Source organism: Camelus dromedarius, chromosome 33 (genome assembly GCF_036321535.1).
Source record: "Camelus dromedarius isolate mCamDro1 chromosome 33, mCamDro1.pat, whole genome shotgun sequence".
Taxonomy (NCBI): Eukaryota; Metazoa; Chordata; class Mammalia; order Artiodactyla; family Camelidae; genus Camelus; species Camelus dromedarius.
Genome location: NC_087468.1, coordinates 7,884,769 through 7,904,173, shown reverse-complemented (window position 1 = coordinate 7,904,173; position 19,405 = coordinate 7,884,769). Strand labels below are relative to the sequence as shown.

Genomic DNA, 19,405 nt, shown 5'->3' with positions numbered 1-19,405 from the left:
AAAGCATTTCATTACCAAAGTCACATCTGAGCAAATAATTAAGTGTAGTTCAAGAGCTACCTGCAGCCTTGGCTATTCAAAACAGGTGAGCGAGCAGGGAGAGGAGAGAAGGAGCAAGTGCAGGACTGGTGGCTCCCTTCCTGGGGTCTGGTAGAAAGGGAAGGATTCCCTTCCCTTCTCTGGTATTACCTGGAATGAGCACCGTGGTACCCTTTCCAATTTTCGCCCACAAGAGGAAACCAGTGCGCAGTGAAGTGAGGAAACAGCTTTGAGTGAAGAGGTGTTTTTCCTTCATAAATTTCTCTTCAAATTGTGATCGGATGAACGTCGCACAGGTAGCTTTCTCGAGTCTATTGAACGACTGGGTGCTTTTGAGCCCGAGGCTGAGTTGTCTGAACACAAATGCTTCAAAGATGATTTGAAAACATCGATACTCAGAACTCAGTGACACACCTGGACTCTTCCTGGAAGGACCTACCGACTGCACGTCTAATACCTGTGACCCAGGTGGGCGTCACCGCTCCCTGGGAACCCTCCTCACTTCAGAAGGGAGGCACTCGCAGGTGCACAGGGGAGGAGAAGCCCACAGCATGGGTTTTCAGCTGCGTGTGCCTTTCAGGCCCTGGAATTGGTTGCTCTTGCTGGTGGCCCTTAAGTGTTCCAGAGCATCCTCTGATTTGAACGAATCCACAAATTCCTCTGCCCAGCATGACCTGAATGTGCGGTTTGCTGCTGCCAGCTTTGAGCCAGCTGAGACGATCTCTGTTTTCTCTCTGGATTATGACTACGTGCAAATTCCTTATGAGGTCACCCTCTGGATACTTCTAGCATCCCTTGCAAAAATAGGTAAGGCCCCAAACACCCACCTGGTTTGTGGAGTTGTTTCCCACCTGAGACAATGTGTGTGTAAATGCCTTTTAGGGGGTGGGCTTGGTGGATTTAACCGTGACTGCTCTTACATCAAAAATGCTGTCTCCTTGAGTCAAGGGAAAGTCCAGACCGATTTTTCTCAAGGCACTTAATGCTTCAGAATTGTGCTTTGAAATTTAAGAGCCTAACTCTGGGCTCTGGGTTACTTTGATTTCCTCTCATTTCAGGGTGACAACCATGTGACATTATTTGGCATGTAAAAATCTTGAGCTCTACGCTTTAAGAAATGTAGAGCCAAACATATAGACCTTGGAATGATGCCCACTGGAAATTTCAGGACCCACATAATGATTCTTCTGTAAAATGTGCTTCCTTCATTCTTGGCCATGGAGCTACAGGCTCCATCAAAGACCTCTATTGTTGATTCTTTAAAAATGGCACGTGCTCCTTGCAAATTAGCCGAAAGCAAGAAACAAGACAACCACGGGCAACTCATATCACTCCGTGATGGGATACGGGAGCATATGAGATGGGATCTGTCCATACAGTCTTGGTTTACACCCGCCAAATGCAGCTCGTGGAGTTCCTCTGGTTTCCTTTGTGACATAAAGTGGATTCAAGTTAATGGGTTAAATTCTAACCAGGGTTCTTTGTGCCCAAAAGCCATGTGATGGTTTCCACTCTGTGACCATTTACTCTTCAACTTCACCCTCTCGTATCCTTGAAACCAGCTATTCCAGAAACTGCTACCACTGTCTCACCTGTCAAACAGAGCATCCCCTTGGGCCTCGGTCGTGAACTTTGTTATTTGAGTGGATAGGTTGCCTCACTGAGGTTGAACCTGTGAAACGAGTTGATACTGATTTATATTTTCCTTCAGAATGGCTGCAAGATGTGGATTGAGTCATGAGATCAGGCACTTAAGTCCTTGGCATCAGGGTGGCGGGCTCTGTCTCCTCACCTAACTCCCTCCCTGGGGATGTTGGGGGCGCTGGCAAGTTCACTGGGTGCCCTTCCTGACTGCTGTTCATTTAGAGCTAGTCAGGTGTGAAGATAGAATGAAATCGTTAGCCTGAAGGACTCTCATGAGTTTGTCAAATGACTAAATGACATTATTTAGTCTCATGTTATTTCTAAGAGGGTTTTACATTCTTTCTAAGAAATGCTCAAGTGAAAATGGCTTTTCGAAGGGACACTATTCTTCGTACAGAGCTAGGGGTCTAACATCTTTCAGGCAACCACATGGATGCTGAGAACATCCCAAGTGATCTTATGTGGGTCTAGAGTTTTCCTTTGTAAAAATGCCAGAGACACTGGTCCCACCCACTTCTCTTTTCCTTTTCACAATAATGGGTGAAGTGGGTCTGGAGTCAGAAAATTAGATCTGCCACTGACCGGCTAGTCGCTCTGTCTTTCTAAATCTCAGTATGTTCACCTGTGAAATGATTTCTGAGATCTCTCTTTGGTGCAAACAAGGATTTTCGAATGGGAAAGAGGCTTCCATTCTGTGTCAGTAAACATCTCAATACAGAAAGGACATATCTTGCTTGGTTTTATATTAGCATAGGACTCGGATTGTTCTTTAGAGGTATATGTCCCCAGACTCACTATATCCACAGGCTCAGAACTCCTGTGAGGACACTGTTGCTCATAGGACTGCTAATTAAATGTCCTTGATTTTCCTGTTGATGCAATTCAACATACGTTAAAAAAAGAAAACTGAAGTAGGTTTTCAGTGGGATCACGCTGATTCAAGTACAATTTCCTATTTGCTAGTCTTTAAGAATTTAGGTTATTTTTATATTGTATGTGAAATGAAGGTCATATTTATGTATACCATGTGCCAAGTACTGGGCTTGTAGTTTTATATATGGTACCTCATTCACCTGGGGCAAATAATAATAATAGTAATTATAATAATGCTAATGCTAATCACATAAAACTTTAACACTTAAGGTATCATGTAGATTTTTTAGATTTTTTATCATATATTTTGAGTCAAAATAGAATTAATAATCATTAGTATTATCATTCATTCTTTTTTTTAGAATGAATTTTTATATAAAAAAATTTTTAATTTTTTTTTCTTAGTGGAGGTACTGGGGATTGAACCCAGGACCTTGTGCATGCTATATATATGCTCTACCACTGAGCTGTACCCTTCCACATCATTTGTTCTTTTATTCAGTCATTCTATCAAGACACATTTATTGAGCATCCATGCAGTATGTGGGGTTGACTGTGGTCCCTGGCCTGAAGGGGGAAGATGAGTAAATCTGAAACTACCCAGTAGGTACTTCGACAGAAAAACAGCACAGCTCTCTCCAGTCCTTTTCAAACACCCAACTATGTGTGTTACCAAAGAACAGTATTACAGAACAAAGAAAACACGAAGGATTTGTGGTTTATCTTGCAGTTCAGTTCCCACTCTGAGAACATCATAGAAAGACGATTCTTGAATCTTTGGGCAGAACGGAACTGTAGGGCCATCTTTGAGTTTCACGCAGGACTTTGTTATTCGTGGCCATTTAAGTTCCAGGCACTAGAACTGTGAAATCTCAAAGAGACTAACTCTGCTGTCCCTCCTGAAAGGGGAGCGGAGGAATTGTGAAATGTGAAATTCACATCGTGCTTCCCTTCAAGGGCCCGGCTTACAGGGTGAAGGCTCTTCCTGCTACCCGGGCGTCAGCGCCACTCAGCCTAAGGCAGGTGACGCTGGATTCATTTCAGGAAGCTCGGTTCCTGGAAGCAGGACCAGACCAGGTAGACGCGGGGCCTGAGAAAATCACACTCTGGGCTCTTCGCCTACTTTGCATATTCAAAAAGTTAAATGTTAAAATCAGCACTAGCTGAAGGAAGAGGAAGAGGAAGAAGAGGAGGAGGAGGAAGTTGTCCTCAGGAGGAGGGGAGCGCAGGACTCCAGAAGGAAGCCTAAAGCTGGTTGTGAAGCCATTGGGCTGGGCATGCGGTTTGGAACAACATTTCTTGGTACCAGTTACACTATTGTATTAGCCCGGGGGTGGGGAAGTTCAAAGCTTTGGTCAGGGAAACCCACGTGCTCTTTGGATGGCTGAACCTAAAAGTTCCTAAGGAGACATTCAATGGCCCCCCAAGACAATAGACTAGACTAGACTTTAACCTTGACTTTCAGGCACTCCATGGTTTGGCTGAAAAGCATCTTGCAACTCTTCTCCCAATACTCTTCCCAGTTCAAATTTACTCCAGCCAAATGGGCAACTTAGCGAATGTCACAAATATCTTGCTGGGCCATTCTTGGCTCTCCCCTCTTTCTCCTGGAGGTCTCCCCACCTAAGACATCTTCACCTCTGTTGTCCGACTGTGGAAGGCCCAGCCGTCCTCCACCAACCTGTTCGGCATCTCCTTCTCATGCAACAGCTTCTCTGATGAACATCAGACCTGTTCATTCATTCATTTATATACTTTTAGATTCTTTCGGCAAGTAGACAAGCTTATGGACAAGACGCCATCATCCTTGGGGAGATGTAAAGATATGCGCCATTCTGCCTGAGTTTGAGGAGATTAGATATTCTTAGGGAAGAAAAGTCGCAGACTACAAATGGTAGAAAGGGACCACTGTTGTTAGACAGGCACAGAGGAAGTGTTCTAATAATTCAGAGGAGGATACATTATTCCCTTGGGAAGAGGTGGGGAAAAGCTCAACCTCAAGGACTGAGTACCACCAAACAGGTTGAACAAAAGGACGACCCAGGCAGCAACAACGGTACCTAGAGATGAAAAAGGAGGACTTCAGGGTGAAAAGGCATGAGGTTGGCTGTGATGTAAGACGTAAGAAGACAGTGCAGGGTGTGTGGGATCTGGACTCAGGGAAACCCCTCAGGGGGTCTGCTGTGCCTGGATCCCTTGTCATGTTCCTTAATATATTCAATACGCATTTCATTGTATACGGAAACATTATATTTTATTTCCTTATTTGTTAATGTCTTCTTTCTTAAAATTTGGCCAACAGTTGGAGTTGTAGAAAATGTTCAGTCCGACACCTCACAGAGCTTTCAGTGGGTTGGTCTTGGCACAGGGATGCTTCACAAATAATCTTGGTTTAAATTCTGTAAGATGCTGGGAGCCTTCAGAGTCTTAGGTGGGGAACGAGACTGTCAGATGCAGGGGTTGCAGAAGAGTCCTCTGGCAGCATGGGCAGCATGGGATGGACTGGGAGGTAGGAGGGAGCTGGGAGATCGGGAGGACAATGCAGGAAGCAGGAGGAGAAATGGGGAAGCACTCAGTAAAAGCAGTGGCTGGGAGCGGAGAGGAGGAGGCAGGCTTTCCGGGCAGCTGATGGAAGGCTAACTGATGCAATGGGTTGCTGATAGCATGAAGGGGCAAAGGTGATGAAGGGGGAGTCCTGAGAACGTGACTTGATTTCCTCATAAGTGGTTGACTGCGTGGCAGTGTCATTGTTTAATAAAGGGAGAAAAATGAAGACTTTTCCTATTTATGTATTTGTTTGGTGAATAAGGCAGTGAGGTCAGGCAAGTTTGGAACAAGCTGGGGTGTAGGTGGCTGGGATCGACTCTGCAGAAGCTTCAAAAGTGGGTTCTGCATGAGAGCAGGAGCGTTCGACACTCAAATGGTGGTTTGGTGCAGCCACTATGGAAAACAGTATGGAGATTCCTTAAAAAAACTGAAAATAGACTTACCATATGACCCAATCCCACTCCTGGGCATGTATCCAGAGGGCACTCTAATTTGAAAAGACACCACCCACCCAATGCTCACAGCAGCACTATTTACAATAGCCAAGACATGGAAACAACCTACATGCCCATTGACAGATGACTGGATAAAGAAGTTGTGGTATATTTATATAATGGAATACTAGTTGGCCATAAAAAAGAATAAAATGCCATTTGCAGCAACGTGGATGGACCTGGAGATCATCATTCTAAGTGAAGTAAGCCAGAAAGAGAAAGAAAAATACCATGTGATAGCACTTGTATGTGGAATCTAAAAAAATAACACAAATGAACTTATTTACAAAACAGAGACAGACTCATAGACAGCGAACAAACTTAATGATTACCAAGGAGAAAGGGGGTGGAGAGGGATAAATTGGGAGCTTGGGATTTGCAGATACAAACTACTATATATAAAATAGATGAACAACAAGGACCTACTGTACAGCACAGAAACTATACTCAGTATCTTGTTATAGCCTATAATGAAAAAGAATATGAAAAGGAAAAAATATATATATATAACTGAATCACTATGCTGTACACCAGAAATTAACACCACATTGTAAACCAACTATATACGTTTTTAGTTTAAAAATTTTTATTGAAGTACAGTCAATTACAATGTATAGTTTAATTTAAAAAAAAAGAGAGAGAGAGAAGTGTTCCACTCTCTCATGCCCCTTGGGATGGGGAAAGGAGGAAGGAGGGAGCAGAGGGTGCGGGGGACTGAGGCCGATTCCGGACCTCGCACAGGGAAGGTGAAGCACCTGACCTTGTCCAGCGCCCGGCACTCCTGCGGCCCCTGGTACAGGAAGACGCTGAGTCTGGGAAGGGCCCCGGCCCCCGGTGCAGGAGGACGCGGGGGTGGGAAGGGCGTGCTCCCCGCCCACCTGTAACCGCGGCTCGTGCTCTCCGCAGGCTTCCACCTGCACCCCAGGCTGCCCGGCCTCGTGCCCGAGAGCTGCCTGCTCATCGCGGTGGGGGCGCTGGTGGGCGCCATCATCTTCGGCACCGACCACAAGTCGCCGCCAGTCATGGACTCGAGCATCTACTTCCTGTACCTGCTGCCGCCCATCGTCCTGGAGGGCGGCTACTTCATGCCCACGCGGCCCTTCTTCGAGAACGTCGGCTCCATCCTGTGGTGGTCGGGGCTGGGGGCCCTGATCAGCGCCTTCGGCGTCGGCCTGTCGCTGCACCTGGTCTGCCGGGTGCCGGCCTTCGGCCTGGGCGACGTCACTTTGCTGCAGAGCCTGCTGTTCGGGAGCCTGGTCTCGGCCGTGGACCCGGTGGCCGTGCTGGCCGTGCTGGAGGAGGCGCGCGTGAACGAGCCGCTGTACATGATGATCTTCGGGGAGGCCCTGCTCAACGACGGCATCAGTGTGGTGAGGCCACGCCCGGGGCTGCGGTCGCGGGGGGCCGTGGGGGGCCCCGGGAACTGGGGAGTGGGGCCGGGGCCCAGCGGGACGGAGCCGGCCAGGGCCGCCTGATCCTCCTCTCTGGGTCTGCGCGGTGCCCACGACCGCTCAGCACCGCGTGCCATCCGCCAACTTCTTCAAGGAGAGAAAAAGGAGCGAGAACGTGTGTTTCTCTCGTTAACACGGTTTTGCACTCAGCCCGCAGAAACCGTTCCTCGAGGCTCTTCTGCATTCTCACACTACGACAAGCAGTGTTTTTATTTCCTGTCACCAGACCTCATCCTCATTCCCTTATATACTTTTTTTTTTTTTTTTTTTAACTTTTAATGCTGCTTTAGATGGTGCAGTTAAAAGAGGCTTAGGGAGAGAGATGACGGAGGATATGCAAAAATGCGTGGGCTCCTGCACCGGTCTCAGGTGCACGACTCACATGGAGAGTGTGATGGGGGGCACTGTGGCTTGGCTGTCCTTCCCGAGAGAAGCAGAGAAGGATTTCCAGGCCAGATCTGTGCACAGCATTAAGGCCCAGAAGGTGTCTTTGTCTGGAGGTGCTGGGCTCTTCCAGGCTGGCTGTTGGGTTGCTGGGTTTCATTGTATGACTTCAAGGCTTCCCCGGGGGTTATTCTATGCGATATTATATATGCTTTGATATACTTCTCATTTTTACCTTTATATCACATCACGTTAAGTAATACTAGAATGCCTTCTCAGTATAAAAGACTCAAACAGTACAGAATCATACAGCATAAAACACGGAAGCCTCCGACACTTTCCTCACCCTCCACGCGAGAGGCTGCCGGGTCTGCATCCTGGACCCACATATTTACATACCCGGATGCGGACGTATCAGCTTCTACGTAAACGGGGTGGGCTTACATCACGTGTGCGGCTTAGATGTAATACCTTGGAACACTTCCACTGCTACGGAGGACTCCGTAGGTTAGGTTTATGGTGATTTATTGCACCATTTCATGGTGGGTGGATATTTAGGTCGTTGCCGATTTTTTATTTTAAAAAAACAATGTTGCAATGAGTATTCTTGGTTCGGCATACGTCTGTTTTTGCATGTGTGAGTATTTTTATCGGATAGATTCTTGGAAGTGAGATTTCTGGGTTAAAAAGTGGGCACCCTTAAACACTGGAGAGAGGCTGCTGTTTTATTTTTTTATTTTTATTTTATTTTGTTGTTTACTTATTTATTTATTTATTTATTTATTTATTTATTTATTTATTTATTTATTATGTTAAAACTTTTTTTATTGAGTTATAGTCATTCTACAATGTTGTGTCAAATTCCACCGTAGACCACAATTTTTCAGTTATACATGAACATACATATATTCATTGTCACATTTTTTTTTCACTGTGAGTTACTACAAGATCGTATATATATTTCCCTGTGCTCTACAGTATAATCTGGTTTATCTATTCTACATATGCCTGTCAGTTACTACAAATTTTGAAGTCCCAGTCTATCCCTTCCCACTCCCCTCCCCTTTGGCAAGTACAAGTTTGTATTCTACGTCTATGAGTCTGTTTCTGTTTTGTATTTATGTTCTTTCCTTTTTTTTTTTTGAAAATCATAAGGAATTTTTATTTATGTAGATTATACCTACTGATATTTACCATATTAGAAATTAAAAAAGAAATTTAAAAAATGTTAATATACTTAAACCCATTACATGTTAACATAAACAGCATAATTTATGAAAATATATTTTTCAAAGCAAAAGATTAGTGAAAAGAGCAACATTGTTTTATATTTTTGCCATTCTTTCAAATGTGTGGCTTAAAAGAGATTGCTATATTCTTACATGTTACTTCAGTTGATCTGTTGTGATACTTTTTTTTAAACATTTTTTATTGCATTATAGTCATTTTACAATGTTGTGTCAAATTCCAGTGTAGAGCACAATTTTTCAGTTATACATGAACATACATACATTCGTTGTCACATTCTCTTTTGCTGTGAGCCACCACAAGATCCTGTATATACTTCCCTGTGCTACATAGTACAATCTTGTTTATCTATTCTACATTTTGAAATCCCAGTCTGCCCCTTCCCACCCCCATCCCCCTGGCAACCACAAGTTTGAATTCTATGTCTATGAGTTTGTTTCCGTTTTGCATTTATGCTTTTGTGTGTGTGTGTTTTTTTTTTTTTTTTTTTTTTTTTTTTTAGATTCCATATATGAGTGATCTCATATGGTATTTTTCTTTCTCTTTCTGGCTTACTTCACTTACAATGACATTCTCCAGCAACATCCATGTTGCTGCAAATGGCATTATGTTGTCAGTTTTTATGGCTGAATAGTATTCCATTGTATACATATACCACAGCTTCTTTATCCAGTCATCTGTTGATGGACATTTAGGCTGTTTCCATGTCTTGGCTATTGTAGATAGTGCTTCTATGAACATTGGGATGCAGGTGTCTTTTTGAATTAGGGTTCCTTCTGGATATACGCCCAGGAGCGGGATTCCTGGGCCACATGGCAAGTCTATTATACAGCTCCTGTTCATTCAGCTGATGGTGGGATTCACACGCAAGAGTTATGCAGTGACACTGACACTAAACAGAGAACATGAGTAACAGTGTATTGTTAGTCACTTATACTCACAGCCCTTGGAGAGGAGGACCCCGCCCACCTGGCAGGGCCACATGGGTGCTGTACTCCAGAACAGAGCAGGAGGAAGGAGTGAAAGGATAGGGTACCTCCTGGCTCCTACGGGATGATGTGATTGACTTATTTTGAATAATCCCATTGGCTGGCAGGGGACTGATCCCCAACACTCAGGGACATGCAAATACTGTGCCTGGTCCCTTGATAAAGAAGGAGAGTTATTTAGCTGGGGGACCTTACTGTGGGGTCAGATTGGGGAGGGGAACTTGCAGGTAGGTCATTCAGAACCAGCCCAGTTGTACCAAATAAAATACTGAATCTTAATTTTACTTTTTACATACACAGCTGCCATGATTTTTCGGAAATCTTGTGGGCTTACTTTCCTTACACAGTGCATAGTTCCTTGTATTATTGTCAACAAGGGACATTGCTTTCTTAATGTTTTCCTTTCTGATGAGCAGAAAAGGATTACACATGTTTGTTGTCATTTGCACGATGATATTAAGCACCTTTTCAACAATTGTGGACGATTAGTGTTTCTTATGCTGTAAATCGGAAGTTCATGCCTTTTCAGGGTTGCCAGACTTCCAAAAAAAAAAAAAATACAGCAAACCCGTTAAATTTGAATTTTATACAAACAACGGATGATCTTTGTCTAAGTATGTCCCAAGTATTCTATGCAAATATTGCTTCTTGGTCATTTTTCATTGAGACCACTTGCTGTTTTTTTTCTTTTTTAATTAACTTATAGGAACACATTAAATTATCTACAATTTAAACTTTTGAATGTTGCATTAAAAGGAAATATTTTCAGGAGGAGGGGTAAGAGTTCAGTGGTAGAGCAGGAGGTCCTGGGTTCAATCCCCAGTCCCTCTATTAAAATAAAAAAATAAAAATAAAAAGCAAATACTTTCTCCTATTCTGTCACTTAATTTTTTTGAAGTCATGGTATCTTCTATCTTATAAAAGTTTTAAATGTTTATGTAGTCAAGCCTACTAACTCTTTTATTGCCTCTGGGTTTTCTGTTTTGCTTCCAGAGAGTGTGCCTCCCCGAGGAACTCACAGCTATTTCTGTTCTTACATAAAAATTATTTAAATTTTATTCATTTCTTAAATAAATTATTTAGAATTTAAGTCTTAAATAATAACTTAAGAATTAGAGTAATAACTAAATTATTATTTCACTCTTAAATAAAATTTATTTAATTCATCTGGCACATGATATTTTATCGTGAGGACTTCACGTGAAAATAGATGGTCCAGGGGTCAGGTGGGGAAAAGGGTCTTGACCAGTTAAACCAAGATAACCCAAGTGGATTCGCTAAGCGAAGGAGACCCACACTTGGAGTCAGTAAGCCATTTATTTATTCATAATGAGAAACTCTAACTGTTGGGCAAGATGCTGCACTCATCAGGCCTGCACATTCTTTCCTGCTGGTCCAGCATCACAAAAAGCCACACTGTCTGCAAGTTGTCAGGGGAGCCTGGACTCCGGATGGCCATTTGATCCAGACATCTCATTCCTCAGCGTGTGGCCCTCAAGCCATGTGCCTCAGAATCACCCAGGTGGGCTTGACGAGACTTCGGATGCCCAAACCCTGTCCCAGAGCTCCCGACCCACGGTCCCCGGGGACGGAGCCTGGGAATCTGTAGTTTTAACGAGTACTTCCGACAAGGGCTGACGTTCATTACCTGTAGGCGGTGAGAAGCTGACATATTCTGGTGTAAAACAATGATACGTCCAGAGCAAGGGCTGCACCCCTCTCCTCAGACTGGGCTGGGTCACCTCCGAGGTCTCCTTGCTGCCATGCATTCTTTCTTTAGATGCTGTCAGTGTTTTTCGGTTTTGTTACAATGGAGTAAGTGTCCTTGGCTGGGAACCGATCCCATCTCCCAAGGGGGCCCCTCTGAGATGCTTCCGTCTCACTGTACATCTCTGGGGACAATCTCCTTTCACTCCCATCTACATTTTTTGGGGTCCCTGCTTACTGCAACCCTCTGATAGCAATGCTCTTGAAGGTGCTTTTCTGTGATAACATCAAGGCCATTGTGAGGCAGTGATCCCACCTTCCCTTCCTAAATCATTAGAGAGGCTTAGAAATGACTTTCTAAATGCCATGTTATTTAATTTCCACCAAACACACTATTTCTTGAGACAACCTGCAGAAGTTCTCGCCGAGACTTCGTCTTTATCAATTGCCGGTGAAAGCATTTGCCTCTGCTGCCCCTCTGGTGCCGGCCCTCAACTTGAAACTCTGACTTCAGCCTGAATTGTCTCTAGATTTTACATCGAGAGCCCGTCACAGTTTGGTTTCTGGTTGGAGTTTCTTTGTTAACAACATCTGTTTGCCTTTCCCCAAGTTTAATTGTTTCCACTTGGACTTTTTTTTTTTCATGATCATTTGAAAATAAAATGACCATTTTTGGCTGACCAGAGTGTCTGATGAGGGCACGGCCGTGGCCCCCACGAGGCGAAGCTGCTGTTGTGTTGGCTCCGGGGGGAGCTGCCCACACGTCACCCTGGGTCACTCTGTGGTCACCCACAGCACAGTGATATTAAGTGTGCGCTGGGGCGCTTCTGTGTCCCTGCGTGAAACCGGAGAAGCTCGGGGCCGGATTTAGAAGGCAGTTTGAGAGCAACTGGTATTTAATGCAGTCCAGTTGTATTTTGAGCCAAGGGCCTTGAACTCACCCTCTCATTGAGGAGGGAGCCTTGCCGGGGGCAGTCACAAGCGTGCTTTTTCAGCAGAAAGTCTGAGTCATCTAGAGAGAGACCTGTGATTTGTGGGTTACATGTGACAACTCTGCAGATCCTTATCCACGAAAGGGCTGCCTCTCGCTAAAGAGGAGATGTTCTAGAACTGCCGAAAGAGTGATGGACACGATCCCCCAGGGCTGTTGTCCACTTATTTCTCCCTCTTGCTGAATATTTTGGGGTATGACTCTAATCATGAAAACTTCCTTGGTGGTGAGGGAAGGGACCAGAGGCAAAACTTTTATAGCTTTAAAATAATTACGAGCACCCCCAGTTGAATCTCGTGGCAACATCACAGCAGGAAAAAGGATGCAGCCACCATAGCCAGGACCTGCATGGGGTCACTTTTACCTTGACTATTTTATTAAATCCTTAGATTTTACCGTGAGGCATGAATTCATAACCACATCTCACAGATGAAGCAAATCAGCAAGGGAAGTGAAATAAATTGAACAGGGCATCCCGCTGGCCATGATGGGCTGGACGTGGGTGCACAGTTCTGTCTCTTCCCAACCTCTTGTCTTTTATTCTTGCCATTTGAATTTTCAGCTCACGGCGCTGGGCAGGACAGGGGAGAACCCGTATATTATCAATAAAGAGACTGAACTCATGTCTAATTAAAAGTGAATCCAGGGCTTTTTCTCCAAAACAGAGTTGCCTTGTTTGGCTGAGTTCACTGTGTGGCTCCAGGAAAGATGCTGGTGGTCTCTGTGCTTTGCTCCTGGAAGACTGGGAGGAGGCTGTTACTTAGCTCCTGGGGTCAAGCCTTTAGTACAGTGCGTGCTCAGATGCAGTGAGCAGTTCATGCATGCAGGCTATTGTCCTGTATCAGACCAACTTATGGACATGCGTTCTGGTTGGCTCCCTTTTAACAGGCAGTTGGTTTTAAATCTGGCACAGCTTCATTTATTGTAGGCAATTGGTTCTTATATTTGTATTCCTCCCTGATTTTCCTGCATCAGTTTGCTGAATAAGGAACAAGGCAATGGCACCAAGGTCTCTATCACCTCCCGTCTCCCTCCGAACATCTCCCCTCCTCCAGCTCCTCTGAGAGGTCCAGAAGGCCAGGGCTGAGAGTTGAGCCCAGGCGGCCTGGCTCCCGGTGCCTCTGCTCCTAACTTCTCCTCCATACTGTCCCTTCACCCCCTCCCCCCACTTTATTTTTCTCCAGTTTTCTCTCCTTCCTCTAGTGATGTCTTGGTTTGAGTTCTTGCTGCCACTGTAGTCCGTCCCCTAGGTACGCAGTGGGTGAGAGAGAGGTGGAGGGAGGCACATGGAAGTTTCTAAGCATAAACCTTGGACCAGTCACACTGGTGACATTTCATGTACTTTTCCTTCCTCGAGCTTTATAACAACCCCAGGCGGCAGGGATCATTGTCCCCAGTTTGGAAAGAACAGTGGCTAGGGGTTAAGGGAGAGAACCACCCCAACCCCAGATGTCTGTCAACTGAAAAAATGCACAAGATGAGAGCTGTGAGTTGTTTTATTTGGGGCAAACTGAGGACCACAGCCTGGGAGACAGTGTCTCAGGGAGCTCCGAGGAGCTGCTCCGAGGAGGGCTGGGGGAGGCCAGCGTGTATGAGACTTTGGTGAAGGGGGCACGTGCAGTCACGCACGCATTTTGGCAGAAGGTTGCTGCTCGTTGCAAGGAGCAGGTGTCTCCCTGAATGATTTTAGTGCTCTTCTACGTATGAGAAGTGCAAGAAACTGGGCTCATAAAATCTCCTCCAGAAAATACCAGACTATCTGCAGGCCTTTGCTGCCTCTAATATGTCAGTTTTCCCTGAGCCCAGAGCGCCTGTTTCCTGATCTCCGCCCTGAGCCCCGTTCAGGGTGTGCTGAAGGTCAGCGACTGCGGTGGCCGGTGGCCTCATCCTTGTGGAACAGAAGGCAAGCGACCATTTTTGGTCTCATCTCTGTACTGGCTCATCCTTGGTCCTTTGAACCTCTCCAGTGAATTACCAGACCTCCAGGGCTGAAGGTTTTTCATGGTTATTTTTATTATGAGAACACAGACTGTCAGAGCAGTCATGTATTGAGTGTAATTTATCCTCTGCAGCTCAGTATCCAACAGACACAGTGAAAAGCTGTCCTCTGCTGGCCTGGGCGCTCCTAGCCTCAACCCACCCTTCTCTTCCACCTGCCTCTTCCCTTTTACAGTAAACCGGTAATCTGGCAAGTGAAATGTATCTCTGAGTTCTGTGAGCTCTTCTCACAAATTCATGGAACCCAAGGAGGGGGCGGTTGGAGCCTGATCTGTAGCTGGTGGGTCAGAAGCACCGATGACAGCCTGGACTTGCAGCTGGCATCTGAAATGGGGGCAGGGAGCTGTCTGTGGGGCTGAGCCCTCCCCCTGTGGCACCTGACTACCTCCAAGTAGGTGGTGTCAGAATTGAGTTCATTACTTGGTGGTGTGAGAGAAAAGCGCACACATCGGAACTGTTGTCAGAGTCAGGGAGTTATTAATAGAAATCACCTCCCTGAGCACTTCGGAGCCACAGGCCTCCCCCGCCCCCCGCACCCTGAGTGATGCTGCATCATGTTGCCCAACTGTCTGGACTTGGCGGTCTCAGCTTTTCCGTGAGAAGGGCTGTGCACTGACCTGGACAGACTCTTCAGGGAGGAGAGGAAGGCATCGTGGTCTTGTCCTCTTTTTATCTCCTTAGTCACATTTTTTTGCAGATTCCTAGGGTAGGAGGTGAGAGGTGCCTTTCCAGGTACACGGTCTCCTCTGGCCATGGATGTGGGGAGCTCAGTGTAGGAGGGGGCGTGAATCTGACAGGGTGTGTGATCTCGAGCATGTGACTCTATCCTTTTGTGCCTCAGTTTCCTCACGTGTAAGATGGGAACAAGTAGTCTGACCTCAGAGGGGTGCTTTTGAGGAGGGGTGGGTATGAGACATGGGGACACTGGGCCCCTAGGAGGTGAGGAATCAGGGTCCCGGTGCCCTTCCCGGGCCCCAGAGGAGGTTCCACACAAGAAAGTCAAGCTGCTTGGTGTCTGTCCCCCTGGAAATGGGGATCCGGCCTCAACCTGAGACAGACAGGGCCACGCGGCCGTGGCTGGGCGGCTTTAGGCGCCTGGGCAGCGAGCGTCACCCGCTGCCAGGACTCAGCACGTGGACCTGAGCTGTGCCGTCTCCCCCAGGGCTGCTTCTGACCCAGGCGGCAGGGCAGGTGTCTGGTGACCACTCAGCCGGGACCCAGGCATTTTCCTTTTCAGACCTGGCTCCCATCAAAGCACCTGAGGCCTGCTTGGTGAGCTTCTGCTCAGCCCACAGTCACCGTGGTGGTGAGAGATGGTGCTGGCTGTGGGGGCCTGTGGTGTGTGTGTGTGTGGAGGGGCTGCAACACATACAATAGCTTGGGATGCACTTGGACCAGGGTGGGGAAGTGGGAGGAGCTTGGAGAAATGAGGGGTAGAGGGCAGCCCATGTTGGTCCCAGCAAACCTGGATGTTGGAGGGGTCAAAAGTTCACCAACAGAGGAGGCGAATTTGAGTCTACACTTCCCCAACTGGGAGACACCTTTACCTCTGCATGTCCGGGGTCTAAGGTGCAGGGGGCTCTTATTAACCAGCAGCCTGGAAAGTCTGTTCCTCAGGCCCCTGTTTCTAATTCAGAGATGCGCAGCGGCAGGGCCGGGTGGGAGGGGGACATTCAACCCTGTGTCCCCTGGAATGCCGGAATGCCTCCAATTTGATGCAGAAACACTGGTTTGGTTCATTTTCTTCTGGATGAAGATGCAGAGTGATTGAAGTCTGGGTGCCACGAACTGGGTTTCCAGCAGCCTGTGCTGTGAGCCACGGACAGGCGAGGTGACCTCAGTCCAGCTCACAAGCGCAGGATGAAGGAGCCCTCGCTGGTCGTCGGGGCCTTCCCTCATCAGGGGGCAGGGCCAAGCGGCTGCGGAAATGGATTTGGAAAAGAAACACTTAGGGAGAATAGCAAACTCTTTATAAACGTTTAGGAAATGATCAGAATGATGGCAGAAAAGCATGTGGAAGCAGATCCTTCAACGCCGTGGCACCATGCTCTGTCCCCCAGTGCTGCGAGTCAGTGCTGGAGAAGCAAGGAGCCCTTTCCCCGCCTCGGCAGAGCCACAAGCCAGGAGCCTGGGACCTGATTCTTTTCATTTGTAGATTATTCTTCCTGTGCAACTGCGGACCTGCTTCTTCTGGATTTTCTTTTAATTGAAGTATAGTCGATTTGCAATGTTGTGTTAGTTTATGGTGTACAGCATAGTGATTCAGTTACACATACATACATATATTCCTTTTCATATCGTTTTGCACTATAGGCTGTTACAAGGTATTGAATATAGTTCCCTGTGCTCTACAGTAGGACCTTTCTGTGTATCTATTTTATATATAATAGTGTGTATTTTTTATACCCCTTTCAAACTCTAGGAGATTACATAATACATTAATAGAAATCACTGACTTGGGAGAGCTACCTAGGACCCAAACAGCCAAGAGAGTTTCCAGTTCAGTGGCTTTCAGGAGACGCCCCCACCCCCCACAGCACGCCTACCTGCATTCTCAGAGGTGCGTCAGCTGTGTTGGGCTTTGCTGTGGAAAACCACATGCTCAGGATCATTTGAGGAGTCCTGAGAGCTGGCTGGTTGACAGCTGGTTTCCCTGTAGCTTCCTCAATGATTATGTAAAACGAACAGGATCGGGCAGAACCTGTTGTGCAGCTAACATCACATCCAGGGGAGGGTCCGGAGACGGAATGCTGATTCTGGCTCCAGGCTGCGGTTTCCCTAGCTCTCCCCTTGTCACCCTGGGTCAGCTTCGGTTGTGAGTGAGTGTTAGACCGTCTGGTCCACTCTCGCTGTACCTCCCAGAAGCTGTGGTTGCTACAGCGCATAACTGGGCAGAGGGTTTCACTCAGGCTATGTCATGGTCCCCAGTCCACGGACACACTTCTCAAGGGTCTGTCGACTCCTGTTCTTGAATGAGAGGTCTCTGGGTAGAAGTCCTCTTAGCCACCAAGGCTATCAGCAAGGCACTGAGGATCTGAACACCATCAACACCTTGTTCCAACTGACAGTTATAGAAGACTGTGCCCAGCAACTGCAGAGTACACATTCCTTTCAAGTTCATACACCATGTTCATCAAAATGACCATGTATTTGACCATAAATTTAGATCAGGATCAAAGCAACATATCAGTCTCAACATTTCTATTTATTATGCAAGAAGAAAAAAGCATAAAGACAAAAATCACTAAGGACATAGTGTATATGTCTCTATTTGTAGATAACATGATGGTTTATGTAAAAAAAAAAAATCCCAAGGAATATATAAAACAACGACTAGAATTAATAAGTCAGTTTGGCAAGGTCATGGGATGTAAGGCTAGCACACAAAAATCAGAACACTTTAATACAGTCGTGGCAAACAACTTTAAATACTGGTGGCAGGAGGTAATGTTCAAATTCCATTTATAAGTCCTGTCAAAATGAAAACGCTTAGAAGTTCAAAAAAGTTGAGCAAGGCTGTTTCACTGAATATTATAGAACATTGTAGAAGACCCAAACAATATCATGTTTGTTAACAGAAAACTCAATATTAAGAGGGCAGTTTTCTCCCCACTGATCTGTAGATTCAATAAACTCCCAGTAAAATCCCAGAAGACTTTTTTTTTTTTTTTTTTTGGTAGAAATGGACCATCTGTTACCAAAATCTGATTAGAAATCCAAATGACAGAATACATAAAGGAATTTTTAAAAAGAGGAACAAAGTTAGAAGACTTATTTGAAGACTGGCTATGATGCTACAAAAATTACAGTAAAGAAGCAAAATTACAATATTGATTAAACAATAGATGTGACCCTGTGGAAGAGAATAGAGAGTCTGAAATAGTCACACATACATGGCCAATTGATTTTTGGCCACAGGGCCAAAGCAGTTCAATGGAAAAGGATGTGGAGCTGAAACAACTGGATAGCCATGTGGGAAAAGATGCAAGTTACCCCTTAACTCAAATCAAATTCAAAAATTACCACAGTATAAAAGCTAAAATTAGAAATCTCCCAGAAGAAAACGTAGGAAAAAAATCTTTACAATGTTGGAGTAGGCAAAGGACAGAAAGGCATAAACAACAAAAGGAAAAAGGTAATAAACTGGTTTTTATCAAAAGAACAAATTTGGTTGGCTGTAAAATGGGGGGATCCCACACCCCCCCCTTCAGTTTGATAATTTGCTAGAACAGCTCACAGAACTCAGGGGAGCAGTTTGCTTTCTATTACCAGTTTATTAGAAAGAATGTAACTCGGAACAGCCAAGTGGAAGGGATGCTGATGGCGAGGTACCTGGGAAGGTACTGAGCCTCCGTGCCTTCTCCGAGTGCACCACCCTCCTAGCACCAACCTGGAAGTGTGCTTTTAAAACTTTTTTTTATTAATTTTATGCAAGTTTTTTTCCTTTAATGGAAGTACTGGGGATTGAACCCAGGACCTCACACATGCTAAGCATGCACTCTACTACTGAGCTATAACCCAGTTCTGAAGTGTTCTGAACCCCGTTGTTTAGGGCTCTTCTGGAGGTTCCATCATGCAGGCATGGTTGATTATGGTCTTGGCTGTTAAAGTCAAGCTCCAGCCCCTCTCCCCTCTCTGGAGGTTAGGGGGTGGAGGGTGAAAGTTACAACCCTTTAATCACGTGGGGAGTTCCTCGGGCAGCCAGTTCACCTCCAGAAGATACCTGGGACCCAGGCAAGAGTCACCCCATTAGCATAAACTCAGTTGTGGCTGAAAAAGGCTCATTACAAATAAAAGATATTCTCCACACTCTTATTACTCAGGAAATTACAAGGCTTTTAGGAACTCTGTGCCGGGTACCAGGGACAAAGACAAAATATATATTCTTATCACATCCCAGTTAAGTGAAGAGGGTAAATCTATCTCGTTTTCCGTTAGTGCCGGGGACATATTCGAGATTCAGCGCTGGCTGAGTTTTCCCCTCCAATATGTAAAAAACACACACACATGCTTGCGATTTGAAGTAAGTCCAAAGAAAAT

At 45.7% G+C, this 19,405-nt stretch overlaps 1 protein-coding gene across 1 annotated transcript in view; it reads left to right on the top strand.

The window, feature by feature from the left end:
• Window positions 1-506: 506 nt before the first annotated feature.
• SLC9A4 (solute carrier family 9 member A4) overlaps window positions 507-19,405 on the top strand; it is a 40,347-nt gene continuing 21,448 nt past the window's right edge. The window contains exons 1-2 of the mRNA XM_031441038.2: window positions 507-846; window positions 6,504-6,967. Of these exons, the coding sequence (XP_031296898.2) occupies window positions 591-846; window positions 6,504-6,967 (720 nt within the window). The 5' untranslated portion in view covers window positions 507-590. The remainder of the gene's footprint in view (window positions 847-6,503; window positions 6,968-19,405) is intronic.